We start from the raw sequence: 18204 nt of genomic DNA on the forward strand, positions 1-18204 counted from the left end.
AATGCACACTTAACCTCTGTTTTATCAACCTTAAAGAGCTTATTCAGTGTCCATTGAACATACAAACACATGGGTAGATACGCTCAGTTCTTTAATAACTGCAGATTCTCATGTCTACATCTGCAACACGCACACACACACACACAATATCCACATATGGCAGAGAGAAATAAAGAAAGCTACAGACGTTTCTGTTAATCAAATCCAGCAGAGCCCTGCAAATACTTAAGATTCAGAACTCACTTCCTCCTTAGTTGACATGGTGCTCTATAATCAGTTTTTCTCTGTGCACGCGTTTCTTGCAGCAAACACCACAATGAGCACATAAAAGCCGTCCGCACACACCCCGAACACACTCCGAAAAACGACACTCCGACTACACGAGCGAAAAGCACAAAGCAGGCTTCCCGAGTGTCTCTTTTCCCGCGCGTGGGTGTCAGGCATATAATTGAGGGCTTACAACGTGCTCCCCCTCCGCTAAGCCTTGCTATCTATCAGGCCACACACTGCTCTCACAAACTGCCCTCCACTGGTACACATCTGATTAGGCCTGCTCTGTAAATGAAGCTTTACGGGACAGACTGATAACAGACGGAGAGAGAGGGTAGGAGCGGGACGGGAAAGAAAAAGATTCAAATATGCAGAGAGGAGGCAAGGCGTGGACAGACTTGAGTACTGAACAAGGACTCCAAGGTGGAGGAACTGGATGTTATGATGAGCCAGAGAGAGGCAGCCATACCATACCATGGCAGCTCTCCTGTTATTTGTATTCCAATAACAATATTTCTTGAGAGATTTACCTTGAGAGATCTCAAAATCTGCAGCCGCACTCAATGGCTTTCAGAATTCATGACTTGAATGTACAAAAAAAAACCCAAAAAACATACAGACTCTAGTCCGTAGTAAATTATATTCAAAAGTTTTATATGGAAATACTACAATCGCATTCTCCAAAGTCACAGTTTATAGAACAAACCTTTTACTTTCCCTCCACTGTCTCAACAGTGAAACACTTTATTTAACCAACTCAGACAGATGAGGTTTTCACATTTTGTGTTTGTGAACCCTGACTTACAGATAACAGACATTATTAATGGCTCTTTCGGTGCCCCAGCACGAACGGGAGGAGGGATTAGAGCGAGCAATTCTTTACTATTCTAATTACGACGACTTCGTCCCATCACAATATCTGCGCAGTACGGTTAGCGTGGAGAAGGGGGCAACGTGCTACATCTGGAAGCAATATTTCACGGCTTATTTCAATTAACTTTAAATGAATTCACAGTCTCTCTTATTATTTTATATCTCCTCAGGAGTTAATTACTCTTCACCTGCTGCTTGATAACCTGCACACATAAGTCGTGGCTACTCAAATGGTAGCCTTGAGTCAACACGAGTGTCTGCTCTGTTTTGAGCAGCTAGTTTTAAAACAATAATTATTTATTCTATTAGAAACGCATCTGCCTTGTGATATTTTCCACAAAAGTAATGAGTTGGAACAACTTGTCCTGCCTTAGCACGTGGGTTTATACATTTCCAATACAGGTAGCTGGGTCGCAGGCAAAAGCCTTGAGTCCAGATATCATTTGGTCAGTTTGCAACAAAGCCCATCTGTTGGTGAAATACATTTCAACACACTCAACTTATAGATCACAGCCTTTTTTGGATACTTATAAAGTTACTTTTAGTATTAATGAATGTTTACAATGAGCTTTACGACATCGTGAAATATTAGTGTCTGAAAGTGACTCTGCCTCATTAATCTAGTCCACCAAAAAACCTATTACTTGCTTGAAGTAAATTATGATTAGAGATCTGGAAGCTAACATTGACAGTCAAAGAAGTGGTATTTTATTCAGATGCTTCCAACATCATGAGGCACATGGTAGGAGAATAAGTCATGCCTTTTGCAAAGTTTGGCTTCCATGTGGGGGCAACAACCCCTAATGTGAATGGAGCAATATCATGCAGGTCCTGCACATTATACAAAAACAGACACACGCTGAATCAAGCGTACACGCTGGGTTGCATTAAATCACAGCGGTGCCAAAGCAACAACCTCCCTCTGCTCTTTATCCTTAAAGAGCAGCAATTTGCGCGTGCATTTGATCATATAATCACGCACATCATACACAAACACATCAAGTATAATGGCAGGTGGGTTGATCTGCTTTTATCAGTGCCATTGATCAACTAACGGTGGGGGGGTGAGGGCTATAGACAGCATCCTGTGTGACACTGTGGCCATTTGCCAGAACTGCTGCTAAAACACACTCAGGAGTCACGAGCTAAGCCATTTAAACGCGGCCGATGTATTATGTATTACAGCCGTTCCCCGTCGAAGGAATCATGTACAGCACTTATGTCAAACGCTGAAGTAACAGCATGAGAAGACATCATATGGACAGAGAGGGGAGAAACAGAGAATGGCGGCCAACTAACTAACTTCGGGAGCCAATGAAAAGTCCAAAATTAGGAGAGAAAATGAAAGATAATACTAGGAATCTAAATGAAAAATGACCTTTAAGTACAAATAGATTTCGCATTTAGATACTCGAGTAACCTTCCTGCATGCAGAGGAATCCTACAGAGATAAAGACGGGGATGTTCTCTTGGACAGCGGCCACCAAGGTGGCGTAAAACCACGGCAGCGATAGGCGGTAAATGACAGGTCAGAGGTCAGAGCCAGCAGGAGGAAATGACATCGGCAGGAAGTATGAATAAACAGTGGGGGATAATCACCCAATACAAGCACTGACCTTGCAAGGGATTAGCAGAGGCATTATCTCTCAAATATACAGATGTAGAAACACGAGAGAGCGGATGACCTTCCTGAAAGAAAGTTTGCTATTTCAAGTATAACTGGACCGTAGACGCACAAAAACGGCAGCACGTCCCTCGCTATTCACTTAGAGCAGATTGGCATTACATTGCTAATTTCAAACTGAACTATTCCAATTGATAACACACACACACACGCACAAAAAATAATTTGGTTTTGCTATTGGTCTTTTACCAAACTGAAATTCAAATCATTTATGTACTCACAAACAACCCTGAGCTATTACAAGAAACCTGGCTATATTTTCTGATGGTTGAAATGCGGAACATTTTGCTTTTTAAAATTTCTACCATCCTTAGTTTGAGCCTATGTGCAGATGCAAAGAGAGACCTATAATTGTATCCTAACTTCTTCTTACAATAAGGAAGGCCTAATGATAGCTAAATTAATTGGTTTTCCCTTTGTTAGTGTCAACACTGCCAACAGGGGTATGATTAATAATAGCTCTTATAGTCGCTTGCAATAACAGCACAGTAAAAAAATAAATAAAACACACACACACACACTGCCTAAGAAGAAGTTCAAGCAGTCGCACGCACAGTTCTTCAGATAATAATCTCCAAATAAGGTGAAAAAAAAACATTCTTTATTTCATCAATGAAGTAGACAGCTTAACTAAACAACATGCCCTAGAGAAAAATCAGTTTCAACAGTGACATTAATGTATTATTACACACTGCTAGTGCTTTGACTCTATAAAAAGACAGCGTCTTAATAAAACACCTACATTAACTTTAGTTACTTCAACCGGTGTTCGATGTGGTTTTGTACAACTAGTTACTGAAGATATATATATATAAAAAAAGGTGCAATCATGGTTAAATTTATATGACGTGAACATGGAATAGGTTGCATGCTGCAGTGATATTTAATATAAAGGTACAGACACACCAAACGGCCATGTACCGGAGACCAATGCCGACTGTGACGTTGCCTCTCGTCTCTTCTGTCTGGACTTAAAAGCTGCACTTGGGCCCATCACAAAAACTACAGCCCACGGCCAGCTAGTTATACATTCATACATGCATTTTTCATACAGGTGGAAGAAGTATGTATTCCTCATTCAAAAGGGGAAACTGGAAGAGCTACGTTTAGCTGGGAGGCTAGCAAGCACCACAAACCAATGTGCAGTCGGTGTACATTATATTAATTCTAGGTGTCTATCATGTTGTTGTGAAACTCTCTTTGTATATTCAGATGAGATGAAGGTGAGATACAAATGAGAAAAGCTTTCTTTGTGCACTTTTGGGATTTTTCTGCTTTTCTGCTCGTGCACTGATGCTCCAAGCTGAACAGCCAATCGAACAGCCAATTAATATAATGATGATGTATGTTCAAGTGTCAATTTTTGGGATAAGTTTCGTTTTAGTTACTTAGTTAGTCAGTTTAGTTACTTGACACTATAGAAACAGGATGTGACATAACGTCGACCACCAGTTGCCATGTCAACCGCTACGTGGGACCGTGAGAGTTGTAAAAAAATAAAAAATAAAAAATTTAAAGTACAATGTGTAATCCTCCATTTACAAGGAAATGTTGGCGGTAGAGCAGAGCATAGTGTTAATTAAACGAAATCGCGAGTGAGTCTGGAGGAAGTGGGGTCGGGTCATCGATATAGCGTCTTTCAGAGCGCAGTGCGCAAACTCTGGCTCCAAACTCGCAAGATGGCGCTGGCCGTATACCCACTCAAATAGCGCCAGTTTGGCCAATGCATGGAAGTAGCGACATGATGTCCATATGTATATAGTCTATGGTCACAGCCTTAACAGTGACTGTTGGCCTTAGGAGACATGGACTAAGTTGTCACCAACTTCTATGCATCTATATTTTAATCACCTGTGTTCCAGCAAAGTAATTCTTGCTGCAGAAATGTCAAATCAAAACAAAAATCAAGACAAAAGAAGAAGAGTGAATGCAGACCAGCAGCAGCAGCAGTGGTAACACCGGGTCGAACAAATGAAAGAGAAATAAAGAACTTCCATGGGCATGTCCCTAAAGGGCTCAGCTAAGCTAGAGCTAACACAGTGGGGCGCTTTAACTATTAAACACTCGCAAATCTGAACACCAACATACATCAACACCCACATAACCTAGAGGACAGCTCTCATTCACACCTGAGAGATGAGGAGTAGGAAGAGAGTGGGAGAGTTGGGAAGAAGAAGGGACGACGCACGCAAGAAAATAAAATGAGATAACCCCGGCGAGGAAGAGGAGCCTCCAAGTCATTATAGCCATAGTGAGCATTTTACACCTGTCCACGGGCTGTATCGGTGCTACTCGGAGCCGGCGGCACAGTGGTGATGCTGCCTCTAGAGAAATACTTGTCATATCCAGATGTACAAGGAAACACACACACAATGGAACTAATAAGAAAAAGAAGCAAATACAACGTCTCACTCCTATAAACAAATTCCTTGTAGCCGGCCATAACAGGGACATCCTCTACACACTTACACAGCTTGGTGTTATTGAGTCCCACGGGCACACTTAAAGCACGCTGTTATTAGGAACTACAGGCCTGAGAGATAGAGGGAGAGATGGTGTGAGCGAGATAGAGATGGAACAAATGGACCATTTATATCAAAGCTTCATAAACACACATGGGGCCTATTGTTACGAAAGCTACCTCCATCTAGAACGGAAACGCTGTTGTCATCCGGCAGCTCATAGATACATGATTACATCCTTTGGCTTGCACGCACACATTCACACGAGAAGGCCGCATGCATCTGTGTACACAGAGACAAACACACATTTACATATAAATCTGTGTATAAACACACACGTCATACGAGTCGGTTCAATCCCTCCCCCTCCGCAAGACTTAAGCCTAAAATAGCAGAGGCTGAAGAATTTACTTTTTCCAAAAGTTACCGCACAAAGTGTGTGTGTGCTGAAATTTGATAGTGTGAGTGACGCGTGAGCTCAAAAGTGCATCTATGATATGTGTGTACCGCCTGTGTGATTGCGTCCGTGTGTATAAATGCAAACGAGGCTTGTCTGGCTGTAATCCCCTAAGCAAGGGGTGTGTGTGTGTGTGTGTGTGTGTGTGTGTGTGTAAGTGAGTGAGTATGAGAGTGTGTGTTTGTGTGCGACCAGTAAGATGGTAGACAGCGTAAGCCAGAGCCTTCGCAGCTTAAGCCCCCCTCACTTTTCTCCCCCATAAGGCAAACAGTGGATAGACCGCAGGGCTTAGCGGGAGAAAGAGGAGGAGAGGACAATATATGGAAACTAATTCAATTTCAGCCCCTTTGCACTGCTCCCCAATCTGCAAATACCACCACGGGCTGATGTAAAGAAATGGAAATCTCAACTTGCCGTGTATACACGACACACTATGAGGAATCTGTAGACTGGAAGCCTATAGAAGTGACGCTCTTGAGCAGCGGTCAAGCGGTTAAATGCCTTCCGTCTGTGTAGGTTCAACCTCTCGAGCTGCTGCTGCTGCTGCTGCTGCTCCCTTCTTACCCGTCACCCTCTCAGATTTCCTGTACATCATCTAATGAACTTTCCAAACTCACAAAAGGTGGGAAAGTGGTCATCCCTCTTATTCTCTACAGAAAGCCTGCCTGGCTGTTTCCACGGCTCGAGCCAAGACTTTTTCTTTTTTAATGGTAGCATCTTCACTTTTAGGGTTTCGCCTACTGCAGGTTTACAACACTTTAAATAAAATATGAGTTTTAATACCAATTAATAAACCAGTTCGTCAAGTGGGTGTGCCAGTTTTGCAAAAGTGGGTTTGTGCAAAACAAGAGACCTGATGTGCTTTCATTTCACACTTCATGGCAGTTCACTAATAAGACTAATGGAATAAGCACGTATCAAAGCATCAGTGATAGCATTCAACATTCAGGTGGTGCAGCACTCGCACTGAAGTCCAGCTCTGAGCTTGTCATAATGCTGGTTGTTTCTTCCCAAAGGCGCCGGCACTCTCATTGATTTGCAGAGATAATAACCCACTTTATGAGTCTTTGCCCTCGCCGAGTTCAGCAGCACTGTGCAACATATGTTACTCTCTGCCTCCACCATCTCTCAGTCTCTCCTAGCCCTCAAGGAGAAAACACACGGCTTATGAATTTTCCTGGTAGGTGCTTTTTTTTTTTTCTCGTGTGTGTGTGTGTGTGTACTACTGCTCCATTGGTTTTTAGGGTCACAGCGTGATACACAGAGGGGTTATGGGAGTTGGCCTGCGGGCTCAGACACCTCTACTTCCATGGTTTTACGCTTAATGGCAGCGGTGTCAGTTGTTACACTCGTCGACATTTGCGTCGCCGGGCGGATAAAGGATAAATTAACTGACTGGGCAAGAGTGTGTCTGAAGAAAACAGTAATACATTGAGCTAATGTAAATGTATATTCCCTTGGGTCTACCGCTTTGAGGGGGCGGGTTTGAGCGGGTGGGGGGTTAATGATGCAGATGAAGATGGACACAAACACTTAAAGGCATCATGGTGTTCATCTGCTTATTTTAATAACAGCAGTCAGTATAGGCAACTGGCAACTGGTGGTCTCGATTAGAAGATTCCCGTTCTGTCTAAAGTTCTGTAGTGTTTCAGACTAATGAAATCAAACTAATTCTATCCAATTATTATGCCAAATGTGATGAAAACTACTGATTAAAGTTGATTATTAAGTGTGTTTGTAGGTGCAGCGCTCGCAATCCACTCCACTCGATGAAACTTCCAGGCGCCTCCGTGAGGACTTTAAGCCCGGAGACGAGTGAAGCCTTTCTCGGATCCATTTCAAGACAGCTGCCCTCCCTTTCATGGAGGATAAAAATAATGTTTTTTGTCCCGTATTAAAAGTCTCATTCAAGCGTATTATAATTAAAACGTGATGAAGACCATGTATATCAGTTTAATATTAAAGGGGAACTACTGTTTTTTACAACCTGGACCTTATTTCTGGCATAAAATACGGTCGTTTACTCACCCATATAACTTTTGTGTAATTTGTATATAGATAATTAGATCAGCATACGTCCATGAAGTGGGAGTGAGTGGGGCACCGAAACGCAGCCTCTAAATAACAAATTATTTGCCGCGAAACTCGTTCATTTCACCAATATTTTATTATCGTATGCTAGTGCTGTTCCCCGTTGAGTCTGGAGTTACCTGTTATCATCATCCGGGTATATTATATTAGTGAAATGAATGAGTTTCGCAGCAGATAATGCGTTATTTAGAGACTGCGTTTCGGTGCCCCAGTCACTCCCACTATATGGATATACGCAGATCTGAATATGTCCCGAATGACTACAAATTACACAAAAGTTATATGGGTGAGTAAACGACCGTATTTTATGCCAGAAATAAGGTCCAGGTTGTAAAAAACAGGATTTCCCCTTTAAGTGAAGAACAGGTCTTTGTCAGTGCAAATGCAAAAATCGCATTCTCTCGATAAGAATAGACCCGTTCTGTCTAAATAAAAAGTACATTAAAAAGCAGTATGGTGCACTAAAGGACACGGACATTAAGAGATCCACTCATACTAAGAAACCATAACCTTCTTCACGCACATGCACAAACAAAGATCATCTATGGACTCGCTCCCCTTAGCAGCCCACATAAATCTGCTGCAAAGCTCCGCGCATTTTAATCGACTGCTCTTAGGGTTACATTATTTACCTACTCAATGCCTGACAGAGATGAGCAAACAAGCCATTACACTATCTAAGTTTACATCACATAATGTTTTCACAGCACTTAGACCGCACGGTGGTGAAAAAAAAAAAAAGACAACAATGGAGGTAGAGATGGGGGAAAAGAAAGAAAACAGAAAGAGGCTGAGGTCTGATCGTGCTACATGTAGACACAATAAAACATAGCATCTTTTAGGTCCTTGTCACGTTTTCTTTAATGCTGCCACTGCAATATTGTGTGACATTTTAAAAATGGCACCGTGCAAGAGAACGGACATTATGCTGAAGGTTTCGATATTACTGCACGTCAACCCACGAATAAAAGGAGTGCAGAATAATGAAAAGTGAACACTGGCTTTAAGGTTAAAAGCTAGCACACTACCTCTTGAGCTTTGAGTACACCCTAATGGCCTCATCATACATTGTATTGGAGAATAACAATCACATGTCATTTTTTTATCGTTGGTAAGGTAGTTACTGTGCTGTTTCAGCTGCTTTTATGCTAAGTAACCTCAGCTTGTAAAAAGCGCTACGATACTCCGGGGAGTGAGTGTGTATCCAAATTTCCCCAGTGACAAGGACAATCTGTTAAAGTACACAAAAGCACACACAAAGGCATGTAAACAAGCACACGAGTTACACAAATACACATCTGTAAAGACGCTCGTACAGCCATGCTTCATTCTTGAGGTTCTGCTTAAGGGGAGGGGCGAGGAAGTCCCATCTATCACCGCTCAGTATGTTTAGAGCAAAGCACCGCAGATGAAAGCGAGAGCTGAAAGATGAATGGGGAGAGGGATGAGAGGGGAAAAGGGGAGGAAGGGGGTTTTCGGCTTGGATTCGGGTGGAAGGCGGCAAATGGAGAGGAAAAATGGGGGAAAATGTTGATGCATGTTGACTATGTGAGAGCCACGACGGAGGTGATCAAATAAGAGAATAAGACGCTAAAAATTGAATGACAACAATAATCTCACAAGCTGACAGATGGGTAAATACAGATGGACATAATGAAATGCACAATCTGAGTGGCTCAATCCTTCTTAGAAAACAACACAACACAATCACAACAGTCTGGACGATGGGCTGTCAATGACAGGATTTCTTATTAGGGATGAAGTATCCCCACCCCTGCTAATTCACACTTCAGAGATTTTTAATGATATGTTCCTCTGGAGGCTCTCTAGAGTCTTAGCGGCCACATCTGCAGAGAAGACACCTAGCAGATACACCAATCAGCCACAACATTAAAACCACTGACAGGTGAAGTAAATAACACTGAATATATTTTGACAATACAATGTTCTGGTGGGAAACCTTTGGACCATGTGGATGTTACTTAAACTTGTACCCCCATCCCATAGCAATGACACTCCTTGATGGCAGCAGCCATCCCCAGCAGGATGCAGCCTGACACAGGCACACACACAAAAACGGTTTAGGACCAACTCAAAAAAACATGAAAAACAGCACATGGTGTTGACCTGGCCTCCAAATTCACTAGATCCCAACATAATCAAATATCTGTGGGATGCACTGGAACAAGCCTGATCCACAGAGGCCCCTCCTCTTAACTCATATGACCCAAAGGTCCCCACTAACGACATTCTGTTGCCAGACGCCACAGGACACCCTCAGAATGGTCAATCCACCCTCAGGCACATGTCCATTCTCTCACACTATTAGGAAGGTGGTCATAATGCTATGCCTGATTGGTGTAAATGCACAGTTCATCAAAAATAGACCCACAACCTGCAAGTCAACGGATCTAAAGAATGGATATAATATCGGGGTTCTACAAAGCTTCATTTGTTGCTGGCAGTGCACAAAACCTGTGACCTTGCTTTTAATATTCTGTCCTACTGATTCAACTTAGAGAGGTTTTCAATATGGCATTCACCTAGCATTGTATAAAGTGTATATATTGACCTCCATCACTCTGAAAGCCTGCAATAATTCCACCCACTTCCAAACTCTATACCTCTACTTGAAGTCGTCTTGAAGAGGACCAAAGCGTCTCCTTTTCTTCCCTCTCACTTACAGTCTCCCACAGGTGTCTCAGCCGATCTTGTATTCGCACAGATGTACACGGTAGGCCATGACTGACAAGGTAAAGGATCGCGGGGAGGCGTGTGGGTGAAGAAGAATTACCATATGTAAGGAGCGGAGGTGCCAAGGTCTCTGTTATTGTCTCCGGATAAAGCAGGTGGACTACAAGAGACAAGACACAGAGCGGAGACACACAAATGGATGCATGGGAATGCAAAACGCACACGTACGTAAGAACAAAAGGAGCACACAGACGACGAGCGTGAGAGTGAGAGGAGAGGAGACAAGGAGGTATCACTGTCTGGTCAGGTGTGCTGAAGATACAGGATGGGCCACTGTACGGCGTACGGGTCAGTCAGTGAGGAGGAAAGTGGTGGTGCAGAGATCTGATCAGCACTGGGAGAGAGGCCGAGAAGGTTTTCTCATCAGGATCAGCTTTCAAACCCATGTTACAGTGGTACTTTTATTTCTGCTAGAGAAAATGAAAAAACTGAGACCCCCCTACCAGTATGCATATAAGGAACCTACGTAGATGGGGGCAAATCAGACTAACTACAATAATATGATATTTGAATGTATAATTTGTAAATGTATGATAAGTGTCTTGGCAGTCCTGGAAGTCAGAAGTGATGTGTGGGCGCGTTGTAGATGAGGGACTGTTAAACAAAGGCTCAACGGCCTGTAGGTGGAGGGTTCGAATGTGAGTAGATGACTTGTATTCTCTAAATAATAATGGGTCCTAAGGTAATAATTAATCTATTCCATATAGCTTCCTTATTTTTGGACAAGGAAGCACTCCTGCGATGTTATGCATCAACTCCACATAGCTCTTTAAACGTACAGTGCACAAGTCAATTAATTCCTGAGGGAATCTGCACGATCTCCAGCGTGTCTGCCACACTCCTCCTTCCTTTATTTTTTTAACTTTTCCAGAATTCACGATTTACCTTGAGTAACTTTTTTTTTGCCGCACCGTGTGCCAGGAAGCTGGAAAATAATGACAGTGCTGGTGTTTTATTCAAAATTCAAGGCACACTTCACCAGCGAGGCTACCGCAGCGCTCTGCAGAGACGCGCCATCCCATCTGGTTTGCTCTTAGAGGGACCGTAATTTGCTTTTCAACAGCACAATGACCCCAAACACGACTCCAGGCAACATAAGGGCTATTTGACCAAGAAGGAGAGTGATGGAGTGCTGAGTCAGATGAGTTGGACCGCGCAGTGAAGCCAAAGCAGCCAACAAGTGCTCAACACCTCTGGGAACCCTTCCAGGTGACCATCTACTCGTCAAAGCAAAAGAAGGCTAGTGCGAAGAACATAAATTATAAAACCCTAGCCTGGTGCTGTATAATTACAAAGAAACTAGTTTAGCCGGCGTGCTCATTGTAAAGTCATAGCAATATCAAGTGACGTGAGCAGCTTGCCAGACGTGCAGTTTCTACTTTATCTTATTTAGTGAAGCTTAAAGACAGGTAACTTGACAAGTTATGATCTCAAATGCTGGTCTTTTAGGTTTTAAGTTGTGCCGTGTAGAATCAGAGAGCATTTCCCAGCAGTGAACACTAGGGAATATAGTTCATATATCATGCAGAATTACATACATCAAACAAATCCGTGCAGAAGCAAGGCGTTATTAGTCGAGGAGATACTTCATAAGCTGTGTCTGCACAGGAAATAGCTGTAGAAATATCAATAGATGAGGAACAAAATACAGAGATGTAAGTAAAATGCTATTTGGGAAGTGATTAATACTGTAAAACAAACATTTCCCAATCTTTACAGAACATTTCTCCCTTCTTATTTCTCTTTTATTTCCAGTGCACTGCATCTTTTGTGCTAAAAGCGTTCCGCCTTTTCAATTAGTTTTGATTTATGGGCGCACATTACGGTGTCGATACGCTGGGTGTGAACGTGTGCGCGTGTGCTGGGTGTTAATTGCGTCGGAAATGACACGGGAAAGAGAAAAACCGCCCGAGAAGATGGAAAAGACACAACGAGATCAAGTATCAAACGGAAAAGAGGGAAAAAAAAAAACGTGTGTAACGCAAGACAGAGGAAATCTGGACGTAATTCTTCTAGATAATTTACACAGTTTTTCAGTAACGTGCTCATTATTTATCACCAGTCAAGTTACAGGTGTTACCCAGTTGCTGAAAATGCATTAAACCACATGAAATATGTTAATCACAGAATCCAGGTGTTTAACAAGTCTCTATACAGCCTTGATTGCAACCAAAATGTTATTTAAGGAAATTAGTTTGATGTTCTTTGATGAATGGGAGAGAAGTCATGGAAGTTTTTTTTTTTTCCCTTTCCCCAGAGCACTAACAGGGCTTTCAGCGAGATCATTACACCAAAAAAAGCTCTCTCCACACCTTTTTCATTTGTTTCCTCTTCCTCACAAGATAATCTCCAAAACCATCTGCACTGGGAGTGAAATTACTTATTGCCAGCTCCCTCTTTCTGTCAGCTAAACCTGTCTTTATGTCTCTCTGCTTCTCACTGTCCTCCTCGCTCCTATAAAATCGTACAGGAAGCCGAAGCTAGGAGGAGGGGAGGAAAAAAACAGAACACTCAACACACGAGAGGCTTGTGGACGTCTCAAATGCACTCAGAGAAGCCATTAATAAAAATAATTAGCACAGGAGATGGGCGGAAAAAACGGAGGCCCCGGCTTGGCAGATGCAAAATCTCATTTCTGTTATTTAATTTATCTGAGACTGAAGCAGGAAATCCACCAATCATCGTGTTAGAGCATGGAGCTCCCACAACAGGCATCTCTATCCTGGCAGGACGTAAAATGTACACACAAACATAAACACACACAGACCCTATCAGCCGCAGAGGAGGGCTAGAGGGGTCATTAGTGAAGGAAGAAGATCAGATATCACCAATTCATCTTGGTCAAAATGATTAGAGAAGGAGAGGGATATATATAAGGGGGTGGCTGTGTATGTTCCAGGTTTAATGTACTATTGTGATCTTGGAGTCGTTAATCAAAACCCAGTAGACACACGCCCACGTAACGTTTCACACAGTCGCAAACACAGTAAAGGTTCAGGTTCAGAGGGGTCAAGGTGATTATTGTTACTGTAAGTCACAGAAGTTGGCAGAAAAAAAGAGGGAAGCTCACGTTGGAGAGAAACCATTTAAGCGTACGTTCTGCAACACACGAGGGAAAGCCGGAGACAATTAGTGTACAGCGTTAAATCTACAAAACAACATTACAGAATAGGCAGTAATTAGTATTAGTATATGTGCAGCAGGGCAGTTATGTAGGTGGGAAAAAAGCAAGCCAGTACATGTAATTGGGGAGTACTTGGAGCCCTTATTTGTGCAAATTTAAACTGCATGAGTCTAAAGGTCAATTCATAATATGATAACATGTCTTGCCAATGAATCTGAATAGGTCAACATTATGAATGCAGTGAGACAAACCAGATACAGCATGCCAAGTTGGATGTCCTGTTCGAGGAGGGTTGCTCACTGGTTGCATATGCATGCACTGTTCTCTTCTTGACCGGATCAAAACAACGAGTCATTGCTCAGTCATTTGACAGATGCTCTCTTTGTAATTTTGGGGGCATCACGTGATCCTGCTACCTGACATCACCTCACAGCTTAATGCTGGCAGTGTAGTTGTCTAAAATCTTGGCTGGATATTTATTTTATGGATGAGGATTTTATTTAACTGCAACAATTGCTCAATAGATAACGAGACAGCAACTCTACTGGGCAAGAGGAAACACGTGCAACTGCAACACGTCTCAACGAATAGGAATGAACATGTGTTCAAGAAGGACATGTTGGTTAACGACCCATGTCGTCTAATTATATGTTACGGGTATAATACAACATCATATAGGTTAATATAGGCTGTACTGTGTGTCTCAAGGGGTTTTTGCAGACCTAAAACAAAATCAATCTTGACCCTCCCTGGTAGGAAAAACACCATGAGACTCAAAAACAGAAGGCTTCTTTATATCCCTTATGTCAATATTAACTTTGAGCAAATTTCAACACATAATTCATTCATACGACAGCAAGCTGAAAAACAAACGGGGGAAGCAATATAACCTGACAAACAATACGTTTAAAGTCTCTATACCTATCTATCAAAAGCACAAATTGCTTGCTTTCTTACTTTACCTTCAAAAGTAAAGTATGCTCACCCACTAGACAAACAAGGTGAAGACCTCTCGGTTTATTATCTCTTTAGTTTCTTTTGTGAAGTTTAGGTTACTTCACGCCGAGTTTGTTGTCCTGAAACCAGGAACGTTTACCCGCCAGATGGATTTGATTAGTTTGGGAAGTTGCTCCCTGATTCATTTGCAGTGAGAACAAATACACTACTATGTCTAAGTTTATAATTATGTAATCAAGCAGTTTGAACATACAGTAGATGCTGGATGGGACTGAACATGTTCATATACAGAAAACTGGTACACGAACCACAGCACAGAGATACATGCAAGCGCCCACACTCGCTGCTGATGCTCCATTTTCGTTGCGATTACTTCCTGGTTTCTTCAAATCCAGACTTCTCGCAGAATTATGACAAATTGCAAAGCAGCTAAGCGTAGTGCGGAGGCCATGGCAGAACTATATCGACTGCCAGGTGAACGTGGTTGAATGCAACATGTGACAAAACTAATCAATCAGTTCCTCCCTGAATCAGAATGAAAGAACCATTAGACTGTTACGAATAGATAATGTATTCAGACAATGGTACATGAGCAAAATATAAAAGGCACAAATCCCAGCTATTGACAGTATGTGCTACTCGTACATAAGATTTAATTCATTTATTCATATTCTGAAACCACATGTCCTTGTACGTATTTAGTTCAGTTCGGTTATATTGAATATTGAGTTGAATTGGTTGAATTTGAAGGGTACAGACGTGCGCGCATGAAAACTCACAACAGTACTGCAACAACTAAACACACACACAAAAAAAAAATCTGATAATTCATGCAAGCAGTTTTAGTCAGCATTGCCCTCCCCATGCTTCAGTACTGAAGAACTCCAACTGTGTATTGTGCTGTAGCTGATGAAAGACTCAAGTCTTCTGCAAAACATATGGCACAATGAAATCAAGCAGAGAAGCAAGGTAGTGTAAACAAAATAAAAAGAGGAGATGATGTTAGAGGGATATAAAAGCTGCCTGCCTGTACGCTGGGAAGGAGAGAACTATGTACTGTATGTCTTCTGTCAGACAATGCAAACACGGCTAATCCTCAAACACAAGCAAACGCATAGATATCCCGCGGGGAGCTGCCACCGCATACGTCACACACACACTCTGAAGCAGCGCTCCTCCAGAAACCACCCCATCTTCGAGTAGCCTGAGCGATGCGGCCCTGTTCATTTAAAGAGACTTAAAGTTAAACCCCGAGCCACCGCGGCTACGGAGAGCACAGAGGAGATCCAGCTACCATTACTCACTTCCGTGTGAAACTTTTCAATAATATTTTTACTGTTTGCAAGTCTCATAAGGGCTGCGCCGTAAAATCAAATGAGTCCTGAATCATGCTAGCGAATGTGGGCAATAATGGTTATGATAATAATGTTGGAGGTTGACTGCAACAAAGGGACAGTGATTGAAAGTATCCTACCGTGGTCTGTGATTTTACAAGACACGAGATAGAGCTCCTTCAGGCTTCTCCCCTCCTTGGCGATGATTTCCACACACCTACGGAGAGAGACACAGAAAAAAAGAGCAAATGTTTATGTTGTGGGTCGAGCCAAAAACCGCAGTGCGTGCACACACATATATACACACACACACACACACACACACACGGCAGCAGCTTTCTCTCTCTTGCACACACGCACACAGACAGACGGGATTATTCCACAGTAAAGGTTAAACAGTACTGCTGCAGGGTCATACAGTAACTGTTGACACACTCTGCCTCTGCTCCTTTTAACATACGCATTAATTATTAAACACCTGATCTGATTAAAGAAGCACGCGCTAATGCAGAAGGAGCGTTAAGTGTGTATTCGTGCGTGCGAGCGCGTGCACGGACGCGCTCATTAATCGCAGGCTCGCTCACTTCAAAGAGGGAATATCTGCATTCAGCTCGCCGCTTGAGCCCAAAGGACCGACACGGAGGGTGCGCATCGGTGTGTGGCACATGTGTGTGTGTGTGTGTGTGTGAGGAAAGTATACACTAGGGAAGGCCAAGGGGAAGATCAGAGTATCTGTATCAAATAATTCTCTTTAAATGCCTCTAATGAGCGGAGTGCGTGCAACAACTAGATTTTGATCAACGCGTTTGACCTATTAACCTTCAGGAGGAATTGTTTTGATCTTTATGCTGGGGTTCCATCATGAAAATTGATGACACAAAAAAAAAAAAAAAAAAGACAAGCACACGCACACACAAATACTGCAAAGCTCTCGTGTGAAAACAACGGAGGGAAGAAATCGGAGATGTTCAGGCATCTGCTGTCGATGAAAAAACACGGGATACACGGGAGACAAAGTGAAACATGGGAACCATATTGAGGTATTTGTTGTGATGTGCTTATTTGGGGGGGGCGCCGAATGTGTCCATGCACTTAATATGTTAGAGATTATTCTTAAATGTACTGCTCATTTTTATTCACTATCTGCTGGCTTCTCCCACTGTAGGCCATCAAGCATGAGGATTTGCTGAGATGCTGTTTATGCCACTTCCACACTATCTGGCAGGGAAAACAGGACGCAGATCGACGGGGGGGGATTCGGGATGGCAAAAACTCCCAGTCAAACAAAGCATGACTTGTCGGTTTGTGTTTTTGCTCCGGTAGTCCCTAAAGGTGACACAATTCACAGATGTCACCGCGATGTGCGATATATCACGGCACAGGACTGAGGAAGAACTGATGCCGGCGAGAGAAGGAAAAAGAAAAAAAAAAAATTTTAAATGTGTGTCATATTTCCAAAGCTGCTAAAATGTGCACTGGCCTATCTGCTTTAGTTCACTGGGCTGCATCTTCATATTTCGCCTTTTCTATTAAATTTGTGTTGCGCCGCTCCTGCAAGCTTCTCCCTGTTATCAGGTTGTCCTTTTGCCACTTTTTCATCCTCCCTTCCCACCTCTCCCTGTTTATTTTGCTCTCTTTCTCCCCTTGTCTCCCTTCTATCCGCCTCTCTTTCCTCTGTCTGTGGTCCTCCGCAGATAAGACAAACGCTAAAAGAAACTGGAAAAAATAGACCTGTTGCAATTGGTCAGTTGTGGCCAAACCTTGTGCTATGGCCAGATTAGATTCAGTTAAGCCTTCAAGATCACAATATCACCCTGTGTGTCTTGAGGCTACAGCATTAGGGCAGCTAATGAATGAATGCCCTGGGAAGAGTTGGTGAGGAAGCGGATAAAAAGAAAGCAGCAATTCAGGGGATGGTGCGACGAAGGCCGAGGCGGAGAGCATCCTCCGGGAGCTTGTTACACTGTGCCCGGGTCCCCAGGGTTAGAGCAAAAGCAATTAGATCAGACATCAATGAATGAGGGAGGGAGCACAGGGAGATGGAAAGATGGAGGCAGAATAAGTAGAAATCTCTGTACAGTAGCAGGGGAGGTAGATGGTGGGAGACTGACAGAGCTATGGAAACATGGGAGAAAAGAGAAAAAAAAAAAGGAATAAGGGAGGATTAACAAGGCCGGAGTGAGGTGAAATGACAGGAT

General features: G+C 42.8%; 1 protein-coding gene across 2 annotated transcripts in view; it reads right to left on the bottom strand.

Annotated features, from left to right (window-relative positions):
• The window catches only part of fbxl17 (F-box and leucine-rich repeat protein 17), a 218349-nt gene that overhangs the window by 48456 nt on the left and 151689 nt on the right, over positions 1-18204 (bottom strand). For both annotated transcript variants that reach the window (XM_084551370.1, XM_084551369.1), the window contains exon 9: positions 16147-16223. In XM_084551370.1, coding sequence (XP_084407496.1) covers positions 16147-16223 — 77 coding nt within the window. The remainder of the gene's footprint in view (positions 1-16146; positions 16224-18204) is intronic.

This window comes from Chelon labrosus (assembly GCF_963514085.1).
Source record: "Chelon labrosus genome assembly, chromosome: 9".
Lineage (NCBI taxonomy): Eukaryota > Metazoa > Chordata > Actinopteri > Mugiliformes > Mugilidae > Chelon > Chelon labrosus.